The sequence below is a fragment of the Entelurus aequoreus genome, linkage group LG01 (assembly GCF_033978785.1).
Source record: "Entelurus aequoreus isolate RoL-2023_Sb linkage group LG01, RoL_Eaeq_v1.1, whole genome shotgun sequence".
Taxonomy (NCBI): Eukaryota; Metazoa; Chordata; class Actinopteri; order Syngnathiformes; family Syngnathidae; genus Entelurus; species Entelurus aequoreus.
In genome coordinates, this window is record NC_084731.1 from 2,687,686 (window position 1) to 2,711,525 (window position 23,840).

Sequence of the window (23,840 nt, forward strand, 5' to 3'; positions counted from 1 at the left end):
GTGAATTGGCTGGAGATTCTGTATGTAATTGTCTTGATGCATACATGTTACTCCATTTGCAGTGACATACTCCATGCCTACATAGCGAAAGCTGTCATGTTCTTCTCTGCCCATTTGAAAGGCAGATTGCAGGTGAGGGATTATAGTTGTTGTGAAAATCTGTGAACCACCCCAGATGAAATCATCAACATGACAAGCAAGCACCCCAGACACATTACAATCTTTATCCAACCAATAAAATATAGCAGGGTCAATTTGTGACATCTTTCCTCCAGTTTGCAACATTGTTTCTTTAACCCTATTGTACCAGTACAGTGATGCATCATTTAGTCCATAAACACATTTGTTTAGCTTCCATAGAGTTCCCTCACTCTTGGCTTCAGGTGGTGGACGAACATAGATGTCTCGGGATAACTCATTTCCTTGAAGGAATGCTGACTTAATGTCCATAGAGTGGGGTGTCCATCGGTTTTGACATATCACAGACATGAGTAGTCTAAGAGACTCTGAGGCACATGTTGGCGAGTCTTTTGGGAGATCTTTTGTGTTTAGCTCTTCAAATCCTCTCGCCACTAGCCTTGCTTTTGGAACTATGCCGTCTGATGTGTCTTTGAGTGTACACACCCATCTTGTGGAAATACATTTTTGTCCCATGTTTTTTACTTCATCAAACACACCGTGTTTCTCCCAGTTACTGATTTCAGTAAGTTTAGCTGATTCAAATGACACATCCTTTGTAACAAGTACATCCTCGTGATCAGATGGCTGTTCCACCCTGTCCAATGACTGAATCTGCAGTGTGTCAACCTGTGAAAGGTCAGCTGACCTTGTTGTGCCAGTGAGGTTAACTGGCTCAATGTACTCCAGATTGTACCAGTTCTTGTGTTTTCCAGTTGCCTTTCCTGCTCGACCTAGCACTTTTGCTGTGTGTAAAATTCCAGTGTCTCTTTCCACATACTTAATGAATTGTCCTGCTTTTAGATTCATACTACGGTCTGTTCTTATGATAGAAGGTTGTCTGTCAGATGGATCATTATCTTGCTCATTGCTGTCTCTGTCATTATTAGAGCTCCCTGCCGCATTCTCTGTGTTAGGCACACTGTCTCCATCACTAGATACAGTATTGGGTAGATCTTCAACATGTTCAATACCACATTTTGCTGCATTAAGTTCTGTCTGGCTTTCTTGGCTGTCACGAGACGTGTCAGTGTAGTGATCTGTGGCCTTGCGCAGTCTACAGCGATGCACCCGGACATAGGAGCCTCCATGTCTAACAAATATTACCACCCCGTCTCGTCCAATTACCACCCCAGGGCCTTTCCATTCATTGCAGTCCATTCTTTTGTAGTACACTTTATCTCCAGTTTCGTAGTATTCATCTGCGCTTCGAAGCTGTGTGCGCAGAGCTCTCCTGATTCTCTCAGAGCACTCTGCCTCAGTAAACGCTGTCCTTGCTTCATGTAATGCTGAAATGTGCTGTCCTACCCATTTACTCATGGTAGTGCCCTCCAGGGCAGGTGGTTTATCAACCAGCACAGAAGGTAGGTTCGGGTTTTGTCCAAACACCAGCTGGTATGGACTAAATCCATGCACATTGTGCATTGTATTCTTTGCCATCAAGGCCCAATCTAAGGCTGTTTTCCAGTCACAAACACTGCTTTTCTTCACTTTTAACAGGATCTCTGTAAGGGTCTGGTTATGTCTTTCCATCAATCCATTACTCCATGGACTGTAGGCAGCAGTGGTTTTCACTTCAATATTAAAGTTCTCAGCCATGTCCCTCATTTCCTCGTTATTGAATTCACCTCCATTGTCACAAAAAATCTTAGATGGGGCTCCATGAACACTCACCCAGGAATGAATAAAGTGCCTCACAATTTCACTGGATTTTTTTGTTGTAACAATGCTACCAGCACTGAACCTGGTGAAGTGATCAATCATGTGGAGGTACCACACATTTGGTTCTAGCTCGTGTAGATCTAATGCCACAGTTTCATTGTATGTTGAAGCCATTGGTAGACCAACTGATGGCTTTGGTTTGGGCTTGTTGTACTTGAGACATGTTTCACAGCTACTTACGATGTCATTCAGAATAGTAACACTCTCATCATCATTACTTCCAGCACTAATTAGTAATTTTTTGAGTTTATCAACTGAGGCATGTCCAAACTGCTTGTGAAGTTTCACCAATACTTTGAGTTTTTCATCTTTACTCATGCCATCTGTTATGGCCAGAACTTCATCAGTTTGGGGTTCATTCTCACGGGTGGCTGTGCAATCTCTGTCCACTATGTTTACACAGTAGTGTCCTGAGGATGTAATCTCAAGAGGCACTGGTTTCTGAAACATTGTGGCTTTATCATTCTCAATGTCAAGCACTGCTTTTGCCCTCTTAAGTGACGTTTTACTTAGTAGTAAAGGAATGTTCACTGAGACCACCTCAGTCTCTATGTGGCACCTGGTTTGTCCTATTTTTGCTGGGACTTTTACTTTTTTTATGGAATGAACAACTTGTCCATCACCAAACTTAAAAGCTCTTCTACTCTGTGTATTTTCCATTTTTTTCTTGTCACTCTCCTTCAGTGTATGAATGTAATTCTCCAGCCATTTTTCACCACAGACTGTTCTGGTGCATGCAGTGTCAATTACAGCTGAACCTAAGGCTTCTACCATGAGTATTTCAGCATCAGAAACTGACTCTTTAGAAAACAATGTAACATTGCACTCTTCAATTGTTTCTGTCTCTGCATTTTCCTCTGTCATTTTTACATGTTCAGCCTTATTTGGGCAGTCCTTAGCCCAGTGAAATGTACTCTGGCAGATAGCGCACTTAGATCTTCTGCCGAACCTATCCAGTGGGTTTGAGCCAGTCAATGGCGCCCCCTTTTGGTCGGGTTGGGAACGAAATTTCCTTCCGTCTCTTTTCCTTTGATCCACATAAAAAGCAACATCTTCGCGCATGTGAATTCCCCCGCTGCATGTGGGCGGCTGCACATTGTCTCCAAAAATCCTTTTTAAAGCTGACTTCATGCTTGCAAATGTAAGTGTTGAACAAGCTGTAAGCGCAAGCTGTTTATCTTTAACATCGAGACTGGCTGTATCCAACAACTTCAATGCCAAAACAGCGTCGGGAAGAACCATGTCAAATTTGCGCATTTTGTTGTACCTCTGCTCGAACTGAACGATGTAATCCACCATGGAAACTTCGTTTTCTCTCCGAATCTTGTCAAAGTCCGTGTATGCATCATAAGCTCTGTCCTTTTCTTCTTTTAAGAATACATTATCCAATGCCTTTACAAGGGTCTTCATCCCGTCATCTTTGTTCAAATCATCCGCAGGTATTTCCAAAGCTGTATCTCTAGCTCTCCCCCTCAGTGAGAGAGCAACAGCTAATGCTTGTTTCTCCTTATCCAGATCGGTAACACGTATCCACATTTCAACCTCATTTTTCCAGCTCTCATATGACTTCTTTTCTTCAAACGCAGGAGGGACTCTGTAGTTAGCGTTGTTAGCCATCCTCTGCTACCATTGATAAGTCAATGGCGACAACCTTCTTCTTTTTATACGTATACTTTACTGAGGGAACACCATAACAAACCGGCCACTGCCGTTCACATAACAGACTAAACACCGGAGCCCGCGCATAGAGCAATGCATGCTGGGAATTACCGTAAATACACTAAAAGAGTGTACCATAATAATGCGCAATGCAAAAACAGAACATTTACAACGACGTCCACAGTTTCCAAAAACAATTTGAAATGTGGACTCGTCAGACCACAGAACACTTTTCCACTTTGCATCAGTCCATCTTAGATGAGCTCGGGCCCAGCCAAGCCAGAGGCGTTTCTGGGTGTTGTTGATAAATGGCTTTCGCCTTGCATAGTAGAGTTTTAACTTGCACTTACAGATGTAGCGACCAACTGTAGTTACTGACAGTGGGTTTCTGAAGTGTTCCTGACCCCATGTGGTGATATTCTTTACACACTGATGTCGCTTTTTGATGCGGTACCGCCTGAGGGATCCAAGGTCACGGGCATTCAATGTTGGTTTTCGGCCTTGCCGTGATTTCTCCAGATTCTCTGAACCTTTTGATGATATTACGGAGCGTAGATGGTGAAATCCCTAAATTCCTTGCAATAGCTGCTTGAGAAATGTTGTTCTTCAACAATTCGCTCAGGCATTTGTTGACAAAGTGGTGACCCTCGCCCCGTCCTTGTTTGTGAATGACTGAGCATTTCATGGAAGCTGCTTTTACCTACTCAGTGGCCTAGTGGTTGGAGTGTCCGCCCTGAGATTGGTAGGTTGTGAGTTCAAACCCCGGCCGAGTCATACCAAAGACTATAAAAAAAATGGGACCCATTACCTCCCTGCTTGGCACTCAGCATCAAGGGTTGGAATTGGGGGTTAAATCACCAAAATGATTCCCGGGCGCGGCACCGCTGCTGCCCACTGCTCCCCTCACCTCCCAGGGGGTGAACAAGGGGATGGGTCAAATGCAGAGGACAAATTTCACCACACCTAGTGTGTGTGTGACAATCATTGCTACTTTAACTTTAACTTTTATACCCAATCATGGCACCCACCTGTTCCCAATTAGCCTGTTCACCTGTGGGATGTTCCAAATAAGTCTTTGATGAGCATTCCTCAACTTCCTCACTCTTTTTTGAAACATGTTGCAGCCATCAAACTCCAAATGAGCTAATATTTGCAAAAAATAACAACGTTTACCAGTTGGAACGTTAAATATCTTGTCTTTGCAGTCTATTCAATTGAATATAAGTTGAAAAGGATTTGTTGTATTCTCTTTTTATTTACCATTTACGCAACGTGACAACTTCACTGGTTCTGGGTTTTGTACGTTTTCACGGAGGATCCAAATATTTTATCTATTTTATTGAAGCAAATGGGACCATTAATGTTGTACTCAAAAGGCATATAAATTCAAGTAAAAAAAAACCTGGTGTAAATATCCCCGCACGTTGTTAAGTGACATCATTACTCTGCGTAGGTAGCAGGTTGAAGTGTGTGCGTGCGTGCGAGCGTTTCACCTTCAGCAGCGACTGCAGCCAGGAGGCATTGAGAAGACTGTGGAGAATCTCCGCTCCATCGACGTCCTGATTGAGCGTGCGCCTCACCTCCTCCACCACATCTGTCAGGATCTGACGAAGGCCTGTGACGCGTCATGCACATATCCAACACACAAGTGCACGGTTTGAACGTCAGAGTGATGCATTAATGCACTAAAACGTTACGCTCCATTTCTTCCTACTGACCGTGTTCTCCGAGTTCACAGTGAGGGCTTAACACCTGAGCCTCCACCGCCTGCCTCATGGTCACTGAACCCTCAACCTTTAACCGTTGAAAACAACAAGAAAGTTATACATTATCAATACTCACCGCCCAAATACAGCGCTTTAGATTTTAAACACGCATTAGGTGACGATCCCTTTACTTTTGAGGGTTTTTTCGTGAGAGCTGACCCCTTTTTCTGATGGTAATCCAGTCTTGAGCTGGTTCTCAGTGTGAAAAGGTCAGGGGTTAATGGCCTGCTTCAAGGCGGCCTGTAATAACACTGATGTGAATACAATCTATGCTTGGAGCAGTTGCAAATAGACGGTATCATTCAAATCTCAGGTATTTGATTCTACTCTGTATGGGTTTTTAATTGAAAAAAAAAACAAGTTGATAAATGTGTCCATCTGTCAAATCTTTTAAATGTACATACAGTACAGGATCTTACAGCAAAGTCAATGTAACACAACAAAGTGAAAGTGGTATCAAAGCAAAGTGCGTTACCTCCACGTCCAAATCTTTGAAAGATGCCACAAGCTTCTATCTTCCAGATGTGGTAGCCTCTTGCATCAGTCCAGTCGCGGAATATTTTGCTGGCGAAATAGAGACTCGGCAGAGGACGACGCGGCACTGTCATCAAACTACGAGAAGTGAGGGAGCTGTAATCTCTCCAGATCCCACTTAATCCCGCGCAAGAGAGCCTGCTGCCACTGGGCCACCGGAAGCCACCAGTCTCCCCTCCCCTCCCACCTTGCCGGTTGCCGTGGAGCTGACAAATCTTCTTAACTCTTTCAGGCAGAGCTGTCAAATGAGGGGAATGCTCCACAGGGAGCATTATTCAGGTGGCAAATCTTAAAAACATGATATCATTTATCTTATTCAAACTACAGGTTTGCACATCGCAGGCCTGTTTGAAACACAATTTACTGCGATGAGGTGGCAACTTGTCCAGGATATACCCAGTGTTATGTCCGGATGCAGCTGGGATAGGCTCCAGCCACCCCCGCGACACCAAAAGGGACACACTGCCAAAAGTCAGTGTTCAAAAACAAGACAAAAAATACAAAAATGAGGGGTATTTTACTTGAACTAAGCAAAATGATCTGCCAATAGAACAAGAAAATTTGGCTTGTCTAGACTTTCCAAAACAAGTAAAATTAGCTAACCTCAATGAACCCCAAAATAGCTTAAAATAAGTATATTCTCACTAATAACAAGAGCGCATTTCTTGGTAGAAAAAAAAAAAAGACCTTTTTTCTTAATATGTTGAAAAATATTCTTAAATGAAGTAAATGCTAGTGCCATTATCTTGACATAATGATATGCGCTCGGCATTACATTTCTTGAAACCAGCAAACTTATACTAAAAACTAATTTATTGTTCTTAATGGAAAGGCAACAAGGCAAGCGCTTGTTACTCTCGGGGTCTCCTAGCCGCTCAGGCAAATCATATGGTCTAAAAATGCATTTTTCCATCGATAACAAGACATCATCACAGCAAGTGCATGCTCTTTCAGTCAATTACTACGAGAGGAATATATATATATATATATATATATATATATATATATATATATATATATATATATATACAGCCTTTTTTGTATTGTTATTTTGAAGAATCTACCTGAATGTGCATGAACCATTTCTGTTCAAAATTGTTTGAAATGTCACATGTTAAATGTTTATTAGGGATGTCCGATAATGGCTTTTTGCCGATATCCGATATGGTCCAACTCTTTAATTACCGATACCGATATCAACCGATACCGATATCAACCGATATATGCAGTCGTGGAATTAACACATTATTATGCCTAATTTGGACAACCAGGTATGGTGAAGATAAGGTACTTTTTAAAAAAATGAATCAAATAAAATAAGATAAATAAATTAAAAACATTTTCTTGAATAAAAAAGAAAGTACAACAATATAAAAACAGTTACATAGAAACTAGTAATGAATGAAAATGAGTAAAATTAACTGTTAAAGGTTAGTACTATTAGTGGAGCAGCAGCACGCACAATCATGTGTGCTTACGGACTGTATCCCTTGCAGACTGTATTGATATATATTGATATATAATGTAGGAACCAGAATATTAATAACAGAAAGAAACAACCCTTTTGTGTGAATGAGTGTAAATGGGGGAGGGAGGTTTTTTGGGTTGGTGCACTAATTGTAAGTGTATCTTGTGTTTTTTTTGTGGATTTAATAAAAATTTTTTTTAAAAAAACAAAAAAAAAACGATACTGATAATAAAAAAAAAACTATACCGATAATTTCCGATATTACATTTTAACGCATTTATCGGCCGATAATATCGGCAGGCCGATATTATCGGACATCTCTAATATATATATATATATATATATATATATATATATATATATATATATATATATATATATATATATATATATACAGCCCGGCACCCAGCCAAAATTTTTTGTATTGTTATTTTGAAGAATTTACCTGAATGTGCATGAACCATTTCTGTTCAAAATTGTTTGAAATGTCACATGTTAAATGTTTAAATATTAACTGTCAGTTTACTGTACTGTGCCAACTGTACTACTATATGAGTACGTGTTTTTTATTGTTTCATTGAAAATAAAACAGCAAAGTCCATTTGGCTGTCATCTGTTTTAATTATGAGACACAATTGTGTCAGAGTCATGATTTTTTTGTTCATGCTTGAAATAAGAAATGATTACTTTAAAAAAGTAGTTTTATACTTGTGAGTGTTGATGACACAGCTTTGCAACAGTTGATATTCTAGTTTCAAGCATGTTTTACTCAATATAGCTCATCAAATCTCAGCAACAAGCTGTAATATCTTACTGACATCATTTAGGAGCAAAACACTTAAAACAAGTATCACCCTTATTTGAGAATTTAATCTTACTTAGATTTCAGTTTTAGCAGTGCAAGCAGTAGAAAACGGACGGACGGATGGAAAACAATGAACAAACATCAACTCTTGTTTAATATTTTTGTCCTGTCATGACTTAAAAGGTAACAAGTGTTGGACATCAACAAAATACTGACAGAATTATTGTCACATGTCGTCAGTTTCCTTGTGAAAGAGTTTGCTTCATAAACAAGTCCATCAATATAAAGCTTTAGTTTAGCAGCATAAAACCTTACAGTCATATTAACCACAGCATTGGTAAAACTTCACGTTACCATTATATCATGACACACGCACCAGGCCGTACAGGTAAGATTAAAACAAAAAGTGGAATAAAGTGCCAAAAATAATTCACTTTAACTATTAAATCAGTGGTTGGTGATCCCTCTGAAGCCCTTTTACAACACAACGAGAGGAGATGCAAACCCCTCGCAGAAAGAACATTAATCAGAGCAAGGGGTCATAAACATTTGCAGGTGAGTAACTTCCTTTATCCTCCAAATTGAAGTTTGGTGCCACTTTTTTGGTACCTCAGGCTGCACTGATTTGCAACAACGGGAATTAGGTAAGGAGAGGCAACAAAGGGGGATGTTGTCCATCCTCATCTTTCCTGTTTAATTACTAAATTAACAAATTGTTTCATTATTTGATTAACAAATGAATTACCTATCACTACTGTGTGCTTACATGTGTTTCATCCTGTTTTACAGGATGAAAATTAAAAGAGAGATTGACAGAAGAATAAAATAAAGTCAGTTGGCACAAAGGTAAACAATGGCTTCATATGGACATCCGCGGAAGTAACAGCACTCACGGCAGCTGCTGGGTGGCGGTGCGTCCATATCAGCGGTAGATGTAATGCTCAGTGACATCAGCTGATCCCTGGCTCCCCATTGGCTCCGGCATATGTGTGTCAGTCTGGAACAGCCCCGGTGATAGGGTGTTGTGGGAGAAGCACCAACACAAAACGGCATTAAGTGACCTTCTCGCGCTGGATCTGGTAGTAGCAGGCCTGCAGGGGGACAGGAAACACGGCATTGAGCGGAGCAACTTTCAACATTTGGGAATAAGGATAAATGAAACGGGAACTCCAATTGTGTTTGCCTTCAGAGTGGTGAACATGATTCCATGCTCTCCATTCTGGACACATGGATCCATCAGGTCTTCAATCAGGTTGACCTCGGACCCAAGGTTCCTGATTCTGGTATGTCAGACAATAGAAAACAGATGGTCCCGATATTTTCATTAAAATGATCAACAACAGATTGATTTACATGAACATTTGACGAGACTATGGTGTGGAGCTAACCGAGCACGCAGCACCACATAGAGGAAAACAGGAAATAGGTCGTCCATGGACCACAAGAAATCCTGCTTCAGCAGTGATTGCACTTCCTTTGTGATCTCCTCGAAGGTTTGCTGGATCACCTGTAGTTTGTCGGATGGGGTGAACGTGGTGCTGCAGACAAGCAAGGAAGCAAACCTCACAGTGGTGACAAGGTATCAGAAAGGGAGTAGCAGTGTGCACCTATCAGTACAAACCTAATCTGCTGCAGAGTTTCTACTGCTGAGGCCAAGCAGGCGTCCTTAGTGCTGGACAGAACCTGGACAAGAAACATCATCAAATACACGCCTGTGAATATTCTCATTCGTACAGGTTATATACCGTAATTTCCGGACTATAAGCCGCACCAGCTAAATTTAGGGGAAAATACAGATTGCTCCATATATAAGCCGCACCCGACTATAAGCCGCAGGGTTTTGATGTGTAATTAGCGTAGTATATAGGGGTTCCTACTACCACGGAGGGGATTGTCGGGACAGAGATGACTGTTTGGGAACGCAAAGCGTCCCATTTATTAACAATACATCTTTCAATCATTCAATCAAACTTTCACATCTTTGACATGGCGAACAGCATTCGTGCAGAGTACAAATAATACAACGGTGCAAAGTAATACAAAGTGCTCGCCTGTACGTTATCAAAATAACCAGCCTACCGGTATATGAAAAGTCAGTCTTTAATCATTGTGTCATCGTCTTCCTCCTGCGTACTAAAACCACCGAAATCCTCTTCGTCGGTGTCGGAGAAGAACAGGCCGTAAATAAGCCGCACCCTTGTATAAGCCGCAGGGACCAGAACAAGGGGAAAAAGTAGCGGTTTATAGTCCGGAAATTACGGTAGTATTCTCAGCGCATTGGTGCTGGATCCAAAGTATTTATCCTCACAAACTTGTTGGGGGCAGGTGCCCATTTTTGCTCGTCTGTGCGGTAAACTGCGCCATTTGTCACTGCACTGGACAGCAAACACCAGGTTTTGGGTATGGGGTGTCCAGTATTTTGGATGCCCCAGCCTTCATCTCAGGGTGTTACCAGGTAAAAAACGTCTTCTAAAACATTCTGAACAGCCCAATTGTGATTGATTCAAAGCCCTATCAATCATCAAATACACTATTCACAAAAAGTGAAGGATTATCAGCTTTCGAGTGAAATTTCAGGACAAACCTAAAACGCGTTCTAACCTTTTCACTGGAGAACTCAGAGAGGTGAATAGTCCAATTCATTTCCTGGGCTATTTAGATATAGTATCTAGTTAGTCTTCTTCATCATGCTGTTCACACTTTGACCAAAATCACACCTAACAATTGATCAATAGCACAATAAATGACTTTGGACTAGCGACTGCACAATACATCAAGGCCGCACAACAGAGACACACTACGGGCTTACACACACACATCCACAAAAATATACGCCACACATACACCCCCCACCCCCCCAACCCAACGCCCTCGACGCAAATCCCATAGGGATGATGAATGGATGGTCAGCGCCTGAGAGCTGCGGCCTACCATCATGACCTCGCACTCCCTTCCCTCTGTTGCTAGATATCTCGAGATGTACGTTGTAATATGTATATGTGCTTTGCTATGAAGGTTTTTTCCCACTCCAGACTGGGCCACCTTAGGAGCCCAGTCTAGATTGTATTTTTTTACTCATCCTTCCCCAGCGTTTTACATTTTTCCCATCTTTTACGGGGCGCCAGCATTCCTGTTCTGTAACCTTGTACACTGTTTGTTTTGTCTAATCTTGAACGGGTTTGTGCTGAAAACAAAGTTTTGTTGTACTTGTGCAATGACAATAAAGACCTATCCATCTATCTATCTATCTATCTATCTATCTATCTATCTATCTATCTATCTATCTATCTATCTATCTATCTATCTATCTAATAAATGACTTCTGATTCTGAAATAAATTTGGGCCGCCACAAATAGATTTTTCGCTGCCTCGTCGTCATTGCTCACAAACACATTATAAGGCAGACCTGGGCAAAATACGGCCCGCGGGCCACATGCGGTCCATTATGATTTTCATGCCGGACTTTCCACATTATTTTTTTAGACCTTAAACATCAAAACTGTCGCCACCATTATGATGTGCAGTGCGGTTTTTAAATGACCCCAAGTCTTGAACTATAGAAAGTATTTCAATGGTCGAAATCTGCGCTTTTGGATGTTATAGGAGTTATTATGGTAATCTAGGTCACAGCAGCTCAGACCAGGAACAAAGCAGAGTGGGCGGAGTTTGTTTTCAGAGCAACCAGCCCCAGAACGCGTGTGTCAGAAACAGATGCGGAAAGTGATAATGTATCATATTGTAGGTGTTTTTTTACACTTTGCATTCATATTTTGCTGTTTTTTACATGTAAAAAAACCACAACTATCGAGGAGCTGGTCTGAGAAGTAAAAGAGTGACGTTCATATGTTAATATTCAGTGTTTTATTGTTCATAGTTAATATTGTAAATCCCACTTTCTTTATTTTCATGTACATTTTGGGTGTTCCATTCAGTAAAAAACTGTAAAATTCCATTCTGTTATTTTTGAGATGGTCTGTCATAACGTTTTTAGAACTATATTGGACATTGTGACTTTTGGTATTGGTGTTCCTGCAAAAAAGGGGCCCAAACATACATACTGTACAGCAGATTTTTACAGCTCAATGAGTTAAAATGGACAAACAATTAAACTGATGGTCCACTATGGGCAAAATCCAACAAATCAGATTTGATTATGAAAATCCTTAGACGAATACAGCCCTAATGTAAATCACAGTAGATACAGTCGTGCTCATAAGTTGACATACCCTGGGAGAATTTATGATTTCTTGGCCATTCTTCAGAGAATATGAATGATAACACAAAAACCTTTCTTCCACTCATGCTTAATGGTTGTGTGAAGCTATTTATTGGCAAACAACTGTGTTTACTCTTTTTAAATCAAAATGACAAAAGAAAGTACCCAAATGACCCTGATCAAAAGTTTACATACCCCAGGGACTTTGATCTGATAACATGCACAAAAGTTGACACAAACAGGTTTGAATGGCTAATCAAGGTTCCAATCCTCACCTGTGACATGTTTGTTTGTAATTAATGTGTGTGTATAAAAGGTCAGTGTGTTTCTGGGCTTCTGACAGACCATTGCATCTTTAATCCAGTGCTGCACACATGTTTCTGGATTCTGAGTCATGGGGAAGGCAAAATAATTGTCAAAAGATCTGCGAGAAAAGGTAATTGAACTGCATAAAACAGGAAAGGGGTATAAAAAGATATCCAAGGAATTGAGAATGCCAATCAGCAGTGTTCAAACGCTGATTAAGAAGTGGAAAATGAGGGATTCAGGTAGACCAGCAAAGATTTCAGCCACAACTGCCAGGAAAATTGTTTGAGATGCAAAGAAAAATCCACAAATAACTTCAGCTGAAATACAGGACTCTCTGAAAAATTGTGGTGTGGCTGTTTCAAGATGCACAATAAGGAGGCACTTGAAGAAAATCGGGCTGCATGGTCGAGTCGCCAGAACAGAAGAAAGCCATTTCTGTGCAAATGTCACAAAGTATCCCGCTTACATTACGCCAAACAGCACAGAGACAAGCCTCAAAACTTCTGGAACAAAGTCATTTGGAGTCATGAGATCAAAATTGAACTTTTTGTTTTTTGTGTTATCGTTCATATTCTCTGAAGAATGGCCAAGAAAACTTATGAGCACGACTGTACGTGCGCATGTATGTATAGATATGCCCGGTTATAACTACATGTATCATTGCACTACCTTTTATCAATCGCAATTATCAAACTCGGCACACTTAAATATCTGGGGCCGTACTTATCAAGCTTCTTAGAATGACTCCTAAGAAGTCTGCTAAGAGTTGACTTAAGAGTAAATAAATTCTTCGCTGAAAGCTGCACTTAAAAGTTAGTTATCAAGCGTCTTACTCACACTTTCAGCGAAGTGTAGGACTGAATCTTAAGTGTCACACTTAGAGCTGAATTACGACATTACTATGTGCCGTAAACGGAATTTTAGGTGACGTCATTTCTGTGTCCATAGAAATGACCAATCACGGACTGGAATCCGTTGTCTAAAAATAAAGAAATATCTTGGAAATATTTAAGTGGACAATGGGAGTGTATATTTTGACAATAAACTACAAAATAATACAAAACAAACTAGTCCCCGCCGGCACTCACGCTACCGCTCCCTCTCTTCTATCGCCCACACACTCACTGACGTCACTCACCTCACGGCCACACACATACGCTACTGTCATAACATTTTCTTTCCAATTCATTAATTAGGCAACTCATTTGAAACTGGTGTGGGTGGCTCTATATATACTAGCCCACTGCAGACACATGCAGAAATCAACAAGGAATCGAAAAGTATTAAATCTGTGACAAAAATAATATCCGCTCTGTCGAAACGATACCGTTTGATCAGCTGCTCGTCATCAAAAAAAACAACAACATTGTTCCGTTCCCTGAACGTTCGCGCACGTCTCTCTCGCCTCAGTGCCATCCCCTGCTGGCAACTCCTAACCACTTAAGACACCTCTGAAGGTCTCTTAAATATCGTGGAGAGTAGGAGTGATTCTTAGATTTAAGAACGTTGATAAAAAGCTTTTATTCTTAAGTTTGAGAGTAGGACTAAATTTCGCAAATTCTCAGGACTTAAGTGTAAAATGGCACTTTAAGAAGCTTGATAAGTACGGCCCCTGGTCTGATTTCACAATATCAACACAGTAGTATCAATAATATATACAAAGTAATTTTTCCTTTTCTTTTTACCACTTTTAATATTTAGTGTCATTGTAATCTTATTTCTGTAAATGCTGTAAAAAGCCTCACTGTTAGATGCAAGGTAACTTCTGAAGATTTAAGTAAAGAAAAAAAAAAGCCAATCTACCTCTTGCTTCTTCGCTGGTGCTGGTGGTTTGTAGATAGAAACGGGCCAGAACTTCCTGAGGAAAATGTAAACATCCAATAAAAACAACAACAAAACTTTTGCAGTGATTCAATGACTGCGTGACGTACTGCTGGACACCCAGAAAAGCGAGCAGTGCCAGGTCAGTCTGCTTGTTTAGACGGAGGACGCAGTCCCAGTAGACATCGTCCTCTCGCTCCTTGTCCAGAGCGTAGAGGGTGAAGAGTGGCGGATAGAGGCGGGGCAACAGGACAGGTAGCAGCAGAGCTGAACTGCTCACCATGTGGCTGAGAAGGAAAGACGACTGGTCCGTAATAATGTTCTGCTTTGAATCTTCATGTTCGGGCAAACTTTCATGTTTCAAGCCTGAGTCCTTCCCGCCCTGAAGGTCAGTGGTCGGCTCTTTAATCACACCGCCCTCTTCTGGCAGGTCTGGGAACAGAAACCTGCACAGAGTTCACACAAAAGCCAAGAAAGAATATAAAACTAAGTATAACATTGTAAAACAAATTCCTGCAGTGTTTGGAATGCTACCTAACGATCTGGAAGATGCGGTTCAGATACGATTTGATCTCGCTGACAGCCTGCGGGAGGAGCCGGCGGTTGGCTCCGACGCCAACGTACGTCATCCTGTAGACTGCCACCAGGGCTTCCACGAGCCGGCCGAGTGGGTGCAACGACGTGTCACATGCCTGACAAGACAAAACACTAATTATGTTTGGATCAGTTATTAACAGTAAAGTTTAGTACAGTTGAACCTTGAAGTTTGAAGGCAATACGTTCTGGACCGCTGGTCAACCTGGAATTGTTTTTTTTAAAAATAATATTACCTACACAAAATATATTGTTAGAAACCAAAACTGGTACAAACCATACCAACATTTTGACACAGAAACATGCACAGTGTCGTTCGGGGGAGATTTATGGCTCACAGATCCTTTTTTATGAGTCTTTGGCATATTCTAAAAAAGTTGAAAAAGTTTGGACACTCCATTTTTTAAAATTAGTTCTTAAAACAGGGTTGCCAAAACCTTTTGCCTCCAAAAACCAAAATTAAAGTGTGCCATGGGCCAAACAGAGATTTAAGGCAGGAGTGGTAATTGTTTTTTTGGTGACATCTAATAACAACAATAATTCATGCACTGCAAAAAGTCCATGTTCAAAAAACAAGAAAAAAAAATACAAAAACGAGGGGTATTTTATTTGAACTAAGAAAAATGATCTGCCAATAGAACAAGAAAATTCGGCTTGTCAAGACATTCCAAAACAAGTGAAATTAGCTAACCTCAATGAACCCAAAAAATACCTTAAAATAAGTATACTCTCACTAATAACAAGTGCACTTTTCTTGGTAGAAAAAAAAGAGACCTTTTTGCTCAATATGTTGAAAAATATTCTTAAATGAAGTAAATGCTAGTGCCATTATCTTGACATAATGATATGTGCTCGGCATCATGATTTTTTTTTTCATGCTTGAAGTACTTTAAAAAAGTAGTTTTATACTTGTAAGTGTTGATGACACAGCTTTGCAACAGTTGATATTCTAGTTTCAAGCATGTTTTACTCAATATACACTACCGTTCAAAAGTTTGGGGTCACCCAAACAATTTTGTGGAATAGCCTTCATTTCTAAGAACAAGAATAGACTGTCGAGTTTCAGATGAAAATTCTCTTTTTCTGGCCATTTTGAGCGTTTAATTGACCCCACACATGTGATGCTCCAGAAACTCAATCTGCTCAAAGGAAGGTCAGTTTTGTAGCTTCTGTAACGAGCTAAAGTGTTTTCAGATGTGTGAACATGATTGCAAAAGGGTTTTCTAATCATCAATTAGCCTTCTGAGCCAATGAGCAAACACATTGTACCATTAGAACACTGGAGTGATAGTTGCTGGAAATGGGCCTCTATACACCTATGTAGATATTGCACCACAAACCAGACATTTGCAGCTAGAATAGTCATTTACCACTTTAGCAATGTATAGAGTGTATTTATTTCAAGTTAAGACTAGTTTAAAGTTATCTTCATTGAAAAGTACAGTGCTTTTCCTTCAAAAATAAGGACATTTCAATGTGACCCCAAACTTTTGAACGGTAGTGTAGGTCATCAAATCTCAGCAACAAGCTGTAATATCTTACTGAGATCATTTAGGACCAAAACACTTAAAACAAGTAAAACACTCTAACATAAAATCTGCTTAGTGAGAAGAATTATCTTATCAGACAAAAAATAAGCAAATATCACCCTTATTTGAGATATTTCATCTTACTTAGATTTCAGTTTTTGCAGTGTGATGTTAAGCTCACGATGCAGTAAGTTGACACGTTTTGCTACTGGACACTTTCTAATACGCTTTTGCTTTGGAGACTGTATCTGTAAGTAATACGCAACTACGATTATTTGATGCTTATGTTGACAAATGTGCTGTTTTAGTTTTATTTAGGACACCTATTATATAAGTCTAGTTTGTGTGTTTTTGTGTGCTTAGCTGTTGTGTAGCTGCCAGTTCCTAGTAGCATTTAGCCTACCAAGTTTACCTTTTCTAAATGACTTGACTAAAATACAAGACCAGACCCGCCTTGTGTGCTAATTGGAGGACATTTAGATGTTAACAAGCTTTGCACAAGTAAATGCGATGTAGGACTGCCTGTATTGGAGATTAAATCGGACATTTTACATGCAAGTACATATAATATAAAACTTTTTTTTTTCTGGTATCGGACCGATAACCTGTATCAATATCGGATTGGGACACCCCTTATTTTAGTGTGAACACAAATAGCCTTAATGTAAATAATACAAATCCAACCCTTTAAAGGGCGTATCAAAAAGACTGGGCAGGCCACTTTTGGCCCACAGGCTCCACTTTGGGCACCCTTTAAACCAGGGGTCACCAACGCGGTGCCCGCGGGCACCAGGTAGCCCGTAAGGACCAGATGAGTAGCCCGCTGGCCTGTTCTAAAAATAGCTCAAATAGCAGCACATATCAGTGAGCTGCCTCTATTTTTTAAATTGTATTTATTTACTAGCAAGCTGGTCTCGCTTTGCTCTACATTTTTAATTCTGAGAGAGACAAAACTCAAATAGAATTTGAAAATCCAAGAAAATATTTTAAAGACTTGGTCTTCACTTGTTTAAATAAATTAATACATTTTTTTACTTTGCTTCTTATAACTTTCAGAAAGACAATTTTAGAGAAAAAATACAACCTTAAAAATGATTTTAGGATTTTTAAACACATATACCTTTTTACCTTTTAAATTCCTTCCTCTTCTTTCCTGACAATTTAAATCAATGTTCAAGTACATTTATTTTTTTATTGTAAAGAATAATAAATACATTTTAATTTAATTCTTCATTTTAGCTTCTGTTTTTTCGACGAAGAATATTTGTGAAATATTTCTTCAAACTTATAATTCAAATTCAAAAAAATTATTCTGGCAAATCTAAAAATCTGTAGAATCAAATTTAAATCTTATTTCAAAGTATTTTGAATTTCTTTTAAAATTTTTGTTCTGGAAAATCTAGAAGAAATAATGATTTGTCTTTGTTAGAAATATAGCTTGGTCCAATTTGTTATATATTCTAACAAAGTGCAGATTGGATTTTAACCTACCGGTATTTAAAACATGTCATCAAAATTCTAAAATTAATCTTAATCAGGAAAAATGACTAATGATGTTCCATAAATTATTTTTTTCGAAAAGATTCGAATTAGCTAGTTTTTGTCTTCTTTTTTTCGGTTGAATTTTGAATTTTAAAGAGTCGAAATTGAAGATAAACTATGTTTCAAAATGTAATTGTCATTTTTTTTTGTGTTTTCTCCTCTTTTAAACCGTTTAATTAAGTGTAAATATCATTAATTATTAATAATAACATAGAGTTAAAGGTAAATTGAGCAAATTGGCTATTTCTGGCAATTTATTTAAGTGTGTATCAAACTGGTAGCCCTTCGCATTAATCACTACCCAAGAAGTAGCTCTTGCTTTCAAAAAGGTTGGTGACCCCTGCTTTAAACGAACTGTTATTGATAATGCGACATACGTGTAAACAATAGGACAGCCGTTAAATTTGATGACAAAAACATAATGCGAAATCATCACAGATGTCACCTTTCACAGAAGTATAGTAGAGGTTAATAGTGAAACATTAAAACAATATTGCAACCTTAATTTTGCAAAAGAAACATGAGGATTTTTGAAAGTGTGTTTCCTTACATTACGTAACGTGTGGAATGTTGTTGATTTGACTTTTTGTGTGATGTTATGCAAAGAGATTGTTTCAACTTTTGTATGCGATTTGAGGCACATTTTGTATTTTAAAAGCTGAAGATATGATTTAGAATCTTCCACTGTACATGGCTTCACCTTGACGAGGTAAAGGCGGATAGCGTGATATCGCTCCATGGTGATGGGTCCTTCATGTTGAGGGATGACTTCTAGACTCTCCAAGGTCCTGCTGTGACTCAGAGACAGACGTTCTGGACTGATAAAAGTAACAGAAAGACAAGAATGAACACGTCTGAGCTTTAAAAACATAAAGTGTGTTTCATGCGTGTACCTGTCCTGGATGTGTCGCCGGCTAGTGGTAAGGGCAACTGCAATGTTCTCCCATGCCTTCCAGTTCTCTCCCCGGCCTGCGGCCTCGCATCCCAGCTGAATCCAACACTCGTCAAACACTGCCTGCCACTTCTCCTCAGCGCACACACACAGTCGCCCCAGCTTTCTATCGCATTCAACCCACGCACAGAAAGTTAAGTCAAACTTCTCACGCTACATAAAGCAAAGGAGGGTAGTACCAAGCTACATAAAAATACAATTGTACTTTTCAAATGTAGTTTTATTGTACTTTTACCGGAGTCATTTTGTAAAGAAGAAACACTACTTTTACTGTTACATTGAGTTTCTTTACGCTTACTACATTCACTTGAATCTATTGATAACTGTTTGCAAATACATGTATCGTTGTAGCTTGAGACACTTCTTCCCGCGAGCACTGTCACATGGCCAATCAAACAGAGCCTGGCAGTCGATTGATAGCACTCAAAACAATTGGCGGGGCCACTCAAAATTTTGAAAATTCCTAGTGCCAACACTGTATATATATGCATGCACACACATACACACACACACACATTTACAGTATATATATATATATATATATATATATATATATATATATATATATATATATATATATATATATATATATATATATATATATATATATATATATATATACACATACATATGTATATATACATACATACATACATACATACATATATATATATATATATATATATATATATATATATATATATATATATATATATATATATATATATATATATATATATATACATACATACATATATATACAGTATATATACATATATATATATATACATACATATATATGTATATATATACACATTTATATATATATATACATATATATATATACACACATTTATATATATATACATTTATATATAAATATATACATATATATACACATACATATATATATACATACATACTAGGGATGGGCGATACCACACTTTTAGGATTCGATACGATACCGATACTTTTTCTTGCATTTTCATCGATACCGATACCGATACCAATAATTTCTTATTGGCAACTTTTTGTCAGTCAAAAATATTATTACTATTGTTATTATTTAAGACAAATCACAAGACAAATACAGACCATTTATACCACACTTATTATGGTCAATATATAATAAAAGTAAAATTAAAATAAATAACATAAATATGAAAAATAAATTAAACATTATATATAATAATAACTATATATTATATATAATAATAATTAAATATTAGGGCTTTCCAATTAACAGTCAAATCCGAATTGTAAGAAGCTGCAGTTATTTTTTAAAGTTTGTGATATAATTAGCAATTAATGAAATATGAAATAGGCTAATGTTTTCGAAATGTAAGAAATCATGTTACAGATTAAAACCAAAATCACATTCAATCATATATTCAAGATTTTCTTGGAAAAAATAAAACTGTAATGCAAAGATGAAGAATCTCCAAATTGTATCTCTTTCTTATCTTGTTTTAAAGACTCGAGCAATTTTCAACTAACAGTAAATTCCCCTGTGTGGAAATTACTTGAATTTAGGATAATCATTTAAACAAAAATATTCAGTAAACATTATTAAGTCAACAATTGGACAACACTGGATATGCCTGGCTGCATCGCTGTCGGCTGGCTGTGTGTGTGTTGCACGTTGACCACGCTCATTCTCTGTCTCCTGTCACGTGACTGGGCCAGCTCTATACTCTGCCAGGTACAGGGGTGTCCCGGCAACATTAAGTAAGTTAAGTAAGTCATCAAAAACATCTGAAAGTGATGCTTGCACCCCCCACACGCCGTTTTTTGGTTTATATCGATACTTTTTTCAGAAAAGTGATGCCAAATGAGTAGCGTGTGAGTATCGATATATCGATACCACAGGATCGATACGCACATCCCTAATACATACATACATACATATATATATATACTGTATATATAACCGTTTTGAAAACAAATGATAAATGTATGCATGTATGCAAGGTTGACTTACACTGAGCGAGTTTTCTCCTTTTCGTTATCAGTTAGTTGTGGCTTGAAGTAGGAGCCGGTCACTTTTGGGCCGAGTCCCCATTCACCATTGAAGGAGCCCTCCAGGTAGTCGCCGTTAGGCATCGTCAGCACTCCCTGGGTTCACAGATCTCATTTTTATAAGCTTTCAATATCATAATAATTCCCTTTTGTTTATTAATCACCTTGCCGTTGAGGGTCCAGTCATCAGAGAAGTCTCCCTCATATGTGGTGTCATCCTCTGACAGCAGGATCCCAGTACCCTGAAAGATCAAACCTTTAAGTCCCTTTGTCCATTCCTCACTTGTCAGTGTTTGAAGTTGTCTTATTCTCCTGGTCCTTTTCTCTAAATTGCTGCTCACCATCATCTTATTGTCTTTGAAGGATCCTTCGTAGTAAAGCCCAAACTGTGTGACCACAATCCCGGTGCCTTGTCGCTGGTTGTCCTGCCACATGCCAATGTACTTCTCCCCTCTGATGAAGAAAACATACACAAAGCTCTTTCAGAACACAGGAAACTGAAGAGACACCCAAATAGAGACTTCAGCATACTTGGTGATGTTGTCAAACACGCCATAGCCAGTCTTCTTGTCGTGCACCCACTGGCCTATGAAGACACTGGGGGAGGAGGTGTTGAGCTTGCCGCTGCGAAGCATTCCATGGCCGTGCCGCAAACCGTCCTGGAAGGAACCGTCGTAGATCTCGCCATTGGCGTATCTGCGGAGGAAGCAACAGTGAATGTATTTACCGTATTTTTCGGACTATAAGTGGCAGTTTTTTTCATAGTTTGGCCGGGGGTGCGACTTATACTCAGGAGCGACTTATGTGTGAAATTATGAACACATTAGCGTAAAATATCAAATAATATTATTGATCTCATTCACGTAAGAGACTAGACGTATAAGATTTCATGGGATTTAGCGATTAGGAGTGACAGATTGTTTGGTAAACGTATAGCATGTTCTATATGTTATAGTTATTTGAATGACTCTTACCATAATATGTTACGTTAACATACCAGTTGGTTATTTATGCCTCATATAACGTACACTTATTCAGCCTGTTGTTCACTATTCTTTAGACATTTTAAATTGCCTTTCAAATGTCTATTCTTGCTGTTGGCTTTTATCAAATACATTTCCCCAAAAAATGCGACTTATACTCCAGTGCGACTTATATATGTTTTTTTCCTTCTTTATTATGCATTTTCGGCCGGTGCGACTTATACTCCGGAGCGACTTATACTCCAAAAAATACGGTACTCTATATAAGGGCTAGTCAACTAAACTGTCCTGGGGCCACCTTTTCATCAAACTTAGGACAGAGACTGAACTTTGCCCTTTTATTTTTTATCTACAAAGATTTGTCATACCTTCATAATTTTGCCTCACCAAATGGCTAACAGTTATGACTTTATTTATGTCTACCTTTGGTTGGTTGATCCAACCAAAGGTAGACATAAATAAAGTAATACATTCTAGCAGGAGCAGTACGTTTGCATTAGTTGAAGATCATCTATATCAGGGGTTTTCAACTAAAATTCAAATAGGGCCAGACACAGAACAATTCCTCATGTGACATGACGGTCCGATTTATTATAGGTCCAGGTTTGCCTGGGATGGCGTCAGAGTGCGGACTCAGACCGCAAAACCGCCAGTTAGTGAGCCCTGCTCTATATGATAGGGACACCCTGCTGTTTTAAGGATGTCTGACAAAAACACTAATCAAAGATGCTCTATGACAGGAACGGTGCTGTTTTTAAGATCTCACTGAGAAATGCTAGACAAAGATTCTTTATAATATGTAGAAATATGCTGTTTTAAGAATTGCTGATCACATAGTTTAGTTGAGTCTTTATTTGAAGGGACAATGCACAGAAACATGAAGCTCAAAGACAGATATGTTCTGTACCAGATTATAGCTAAATAGCTCATTTCCATCTGCATTCCCTGGCTACCTAAATTAAAGGGATACAAAAATCATGCAATAAAATTATGGCAATAAAATCATACACAAGTATTAAGAAAAAAGTCATAAAATGCCCTTTCATGGACACATACTTAATATACAATACAACCACACCTACTTTACATTATCACACAAAGACAATACATGCTCTTGTTCACATCTGTCATCATTTGTAAAAACAACCATGATTTTAACACACACACCTCACAATTTACAACAAAAATGCTCTCATGGATAAATATAATACACATTAAGTTGATGTGTCAATCATAGTGCCCACCTGAGTGACCGTGTGAGCAGCTTTGATTGCTCCAAAGCCACTTTTTAACTTCCATTGTGAATGAAGAGTCATCTGTTAGACTTCTCAAGTTTGTTGTGAGGTGGTTCCATTCCTTTATCGCTTTATATCCTCTGTACCGAGGATGTCATTAGGGCTTGTGCAGCCCTTTGAGACACTTGTGATTTAGGGCTATATAAATAAACATTGATTGATTTATTATATGAAAAGGCTGATTGTGCAAAAGATGTTTTACATCTGGGTACGCTACACTGCCCCCTGGTGGAGGCTCCTGTGTTTCTAGTTGTCACAGCAGATGTAAACTGGACAAAGTGCTTAAGTGGCGCTTGTGCAGTGTTATTTAGGATTCGATGGGCCATTCATATTGACGCTAATTCAAAGATTAGCGTCAATATGAATGACCCATCGAATGTTATCGTTGATAAATTTAACAATCTATATATGCTAGCTAAATTTAACAATCTATATTTTTGGAGAACTA

At 38.8% G+C, this 23,840-nt stretch overlaps 2 protein-coding genes across 12 annotated transcripts in view; both read right to left on the reverse strand.

The window, feature by feature from the left end:
* LOC133646939 (MAGUK p55 subfamily member 4-like) overlaps nucleotides 1-6,093 on the reverse strand; it is a 31,956-nt gene extending 25,863 nt beyond the window's left edge. For 3 of the 7 annotated variants that reach the window (XM_062042917.1, XM_062042925.1, XM_062042891.1), the window contains exons 1-3: nucleotides 5,800-6,080; nucleotides 5,277-5,352; nucleotides 5,052-5,173 (exon numbers count right to left, since the gene is read on the reverse strand). In XM_062042917.1, coding sequence (XP_061898901.1) covers nucleotides 5,052-5,173; nucleotides 5,277-5,334 — 180 coding nt within the window. In that variant the 5' untranslated portion in view covers nucleotides 5,335-5,352; nucleotides 5,800-6,080. Of the gene's footprint in view, nucleotides 1-5,051; nucleotides 5,174-5,276 lie in introns of all 7 variants that reach the window. The other 4 variants (XR_009825397.1, XM_062042934.1, XM_062042907.1 and 1 more) reach the window with 4 other exon arrangements.
* A 2,037-nt stretch (nucleotides 6,094-8,130) lies between these two features.
* als2b (alsin Rho guanine nucleotide exchange factor ALS2 b) overlaps nucleotides 8,131-23,840 on the reverse strand; it is a 54,145-nt gene continuing 38,435 nt past the window's right edge. The window contains exons 22-34 of one of the 5 annotated variants that reach the window (XM_062042971.1): nucleotides 21,646-21,810; nucleotides 21,456-21,567; nucleotides 21,279-21,356; nucleotides 21,077-21,210; nucleotides 19,037-19,201; nucleotides 18,844-18,961; nucleotides 15,013-15,170; nucleotides 14,589-14,924; nucleotides 14,461-14,515; nucleotides 9,753-9,814; nucleotides 9,520-9,669; nucleotides 9,315-9,411; nucleotides 8,134-9,222 (exon numbers count right to left, since the gene is read on the reverse strand). In XM_062042971.1, the coding sequence (XP_061898955.1) occupies nucleotides 9,184-9,222; nucleotides 9,315-9,411; nucleotides 9,520-9,669; nucleotides 9,753-9,814; nucleotides 14,461-14,515; nucleotides 14,589-14,924; nucleotides 15,013-15,170; nucleotides 18,844-18,961; nucleotides 19,037-19,201; nucleotides 21,077-21,210; nucleotides 21,279-21,356; nucleotides 21,456-21,567; nucleotides 21,646-21,810 (1,669 nt within the window). In that variant the 3' untranslated portion in view covers nucleotides 8,134-9,183. Of the gene's footprint in view, nucleotides 9,223-9,314; nucleotides 9,412-9,519; nucleotides 9,670-9,752; nucleotides 9,815-14,460; nucleotides 14,516-14,588; nucleotides 14,925-15,012; nucleotides 15,171-18,843; nucleotides 19,202-21,076; nucleotides 21,211-21,278; nucleotides 21,357-21,455; nucleotides 21,568-21,645; nucleotides 21,811-23,840 lie in introns of all 5 variants that reach the window. The other 4 variants (XM_062042979.1, XM_062042988.1, XM_062042952.1 and 1 more) reach the window with 4 other exon arrangements.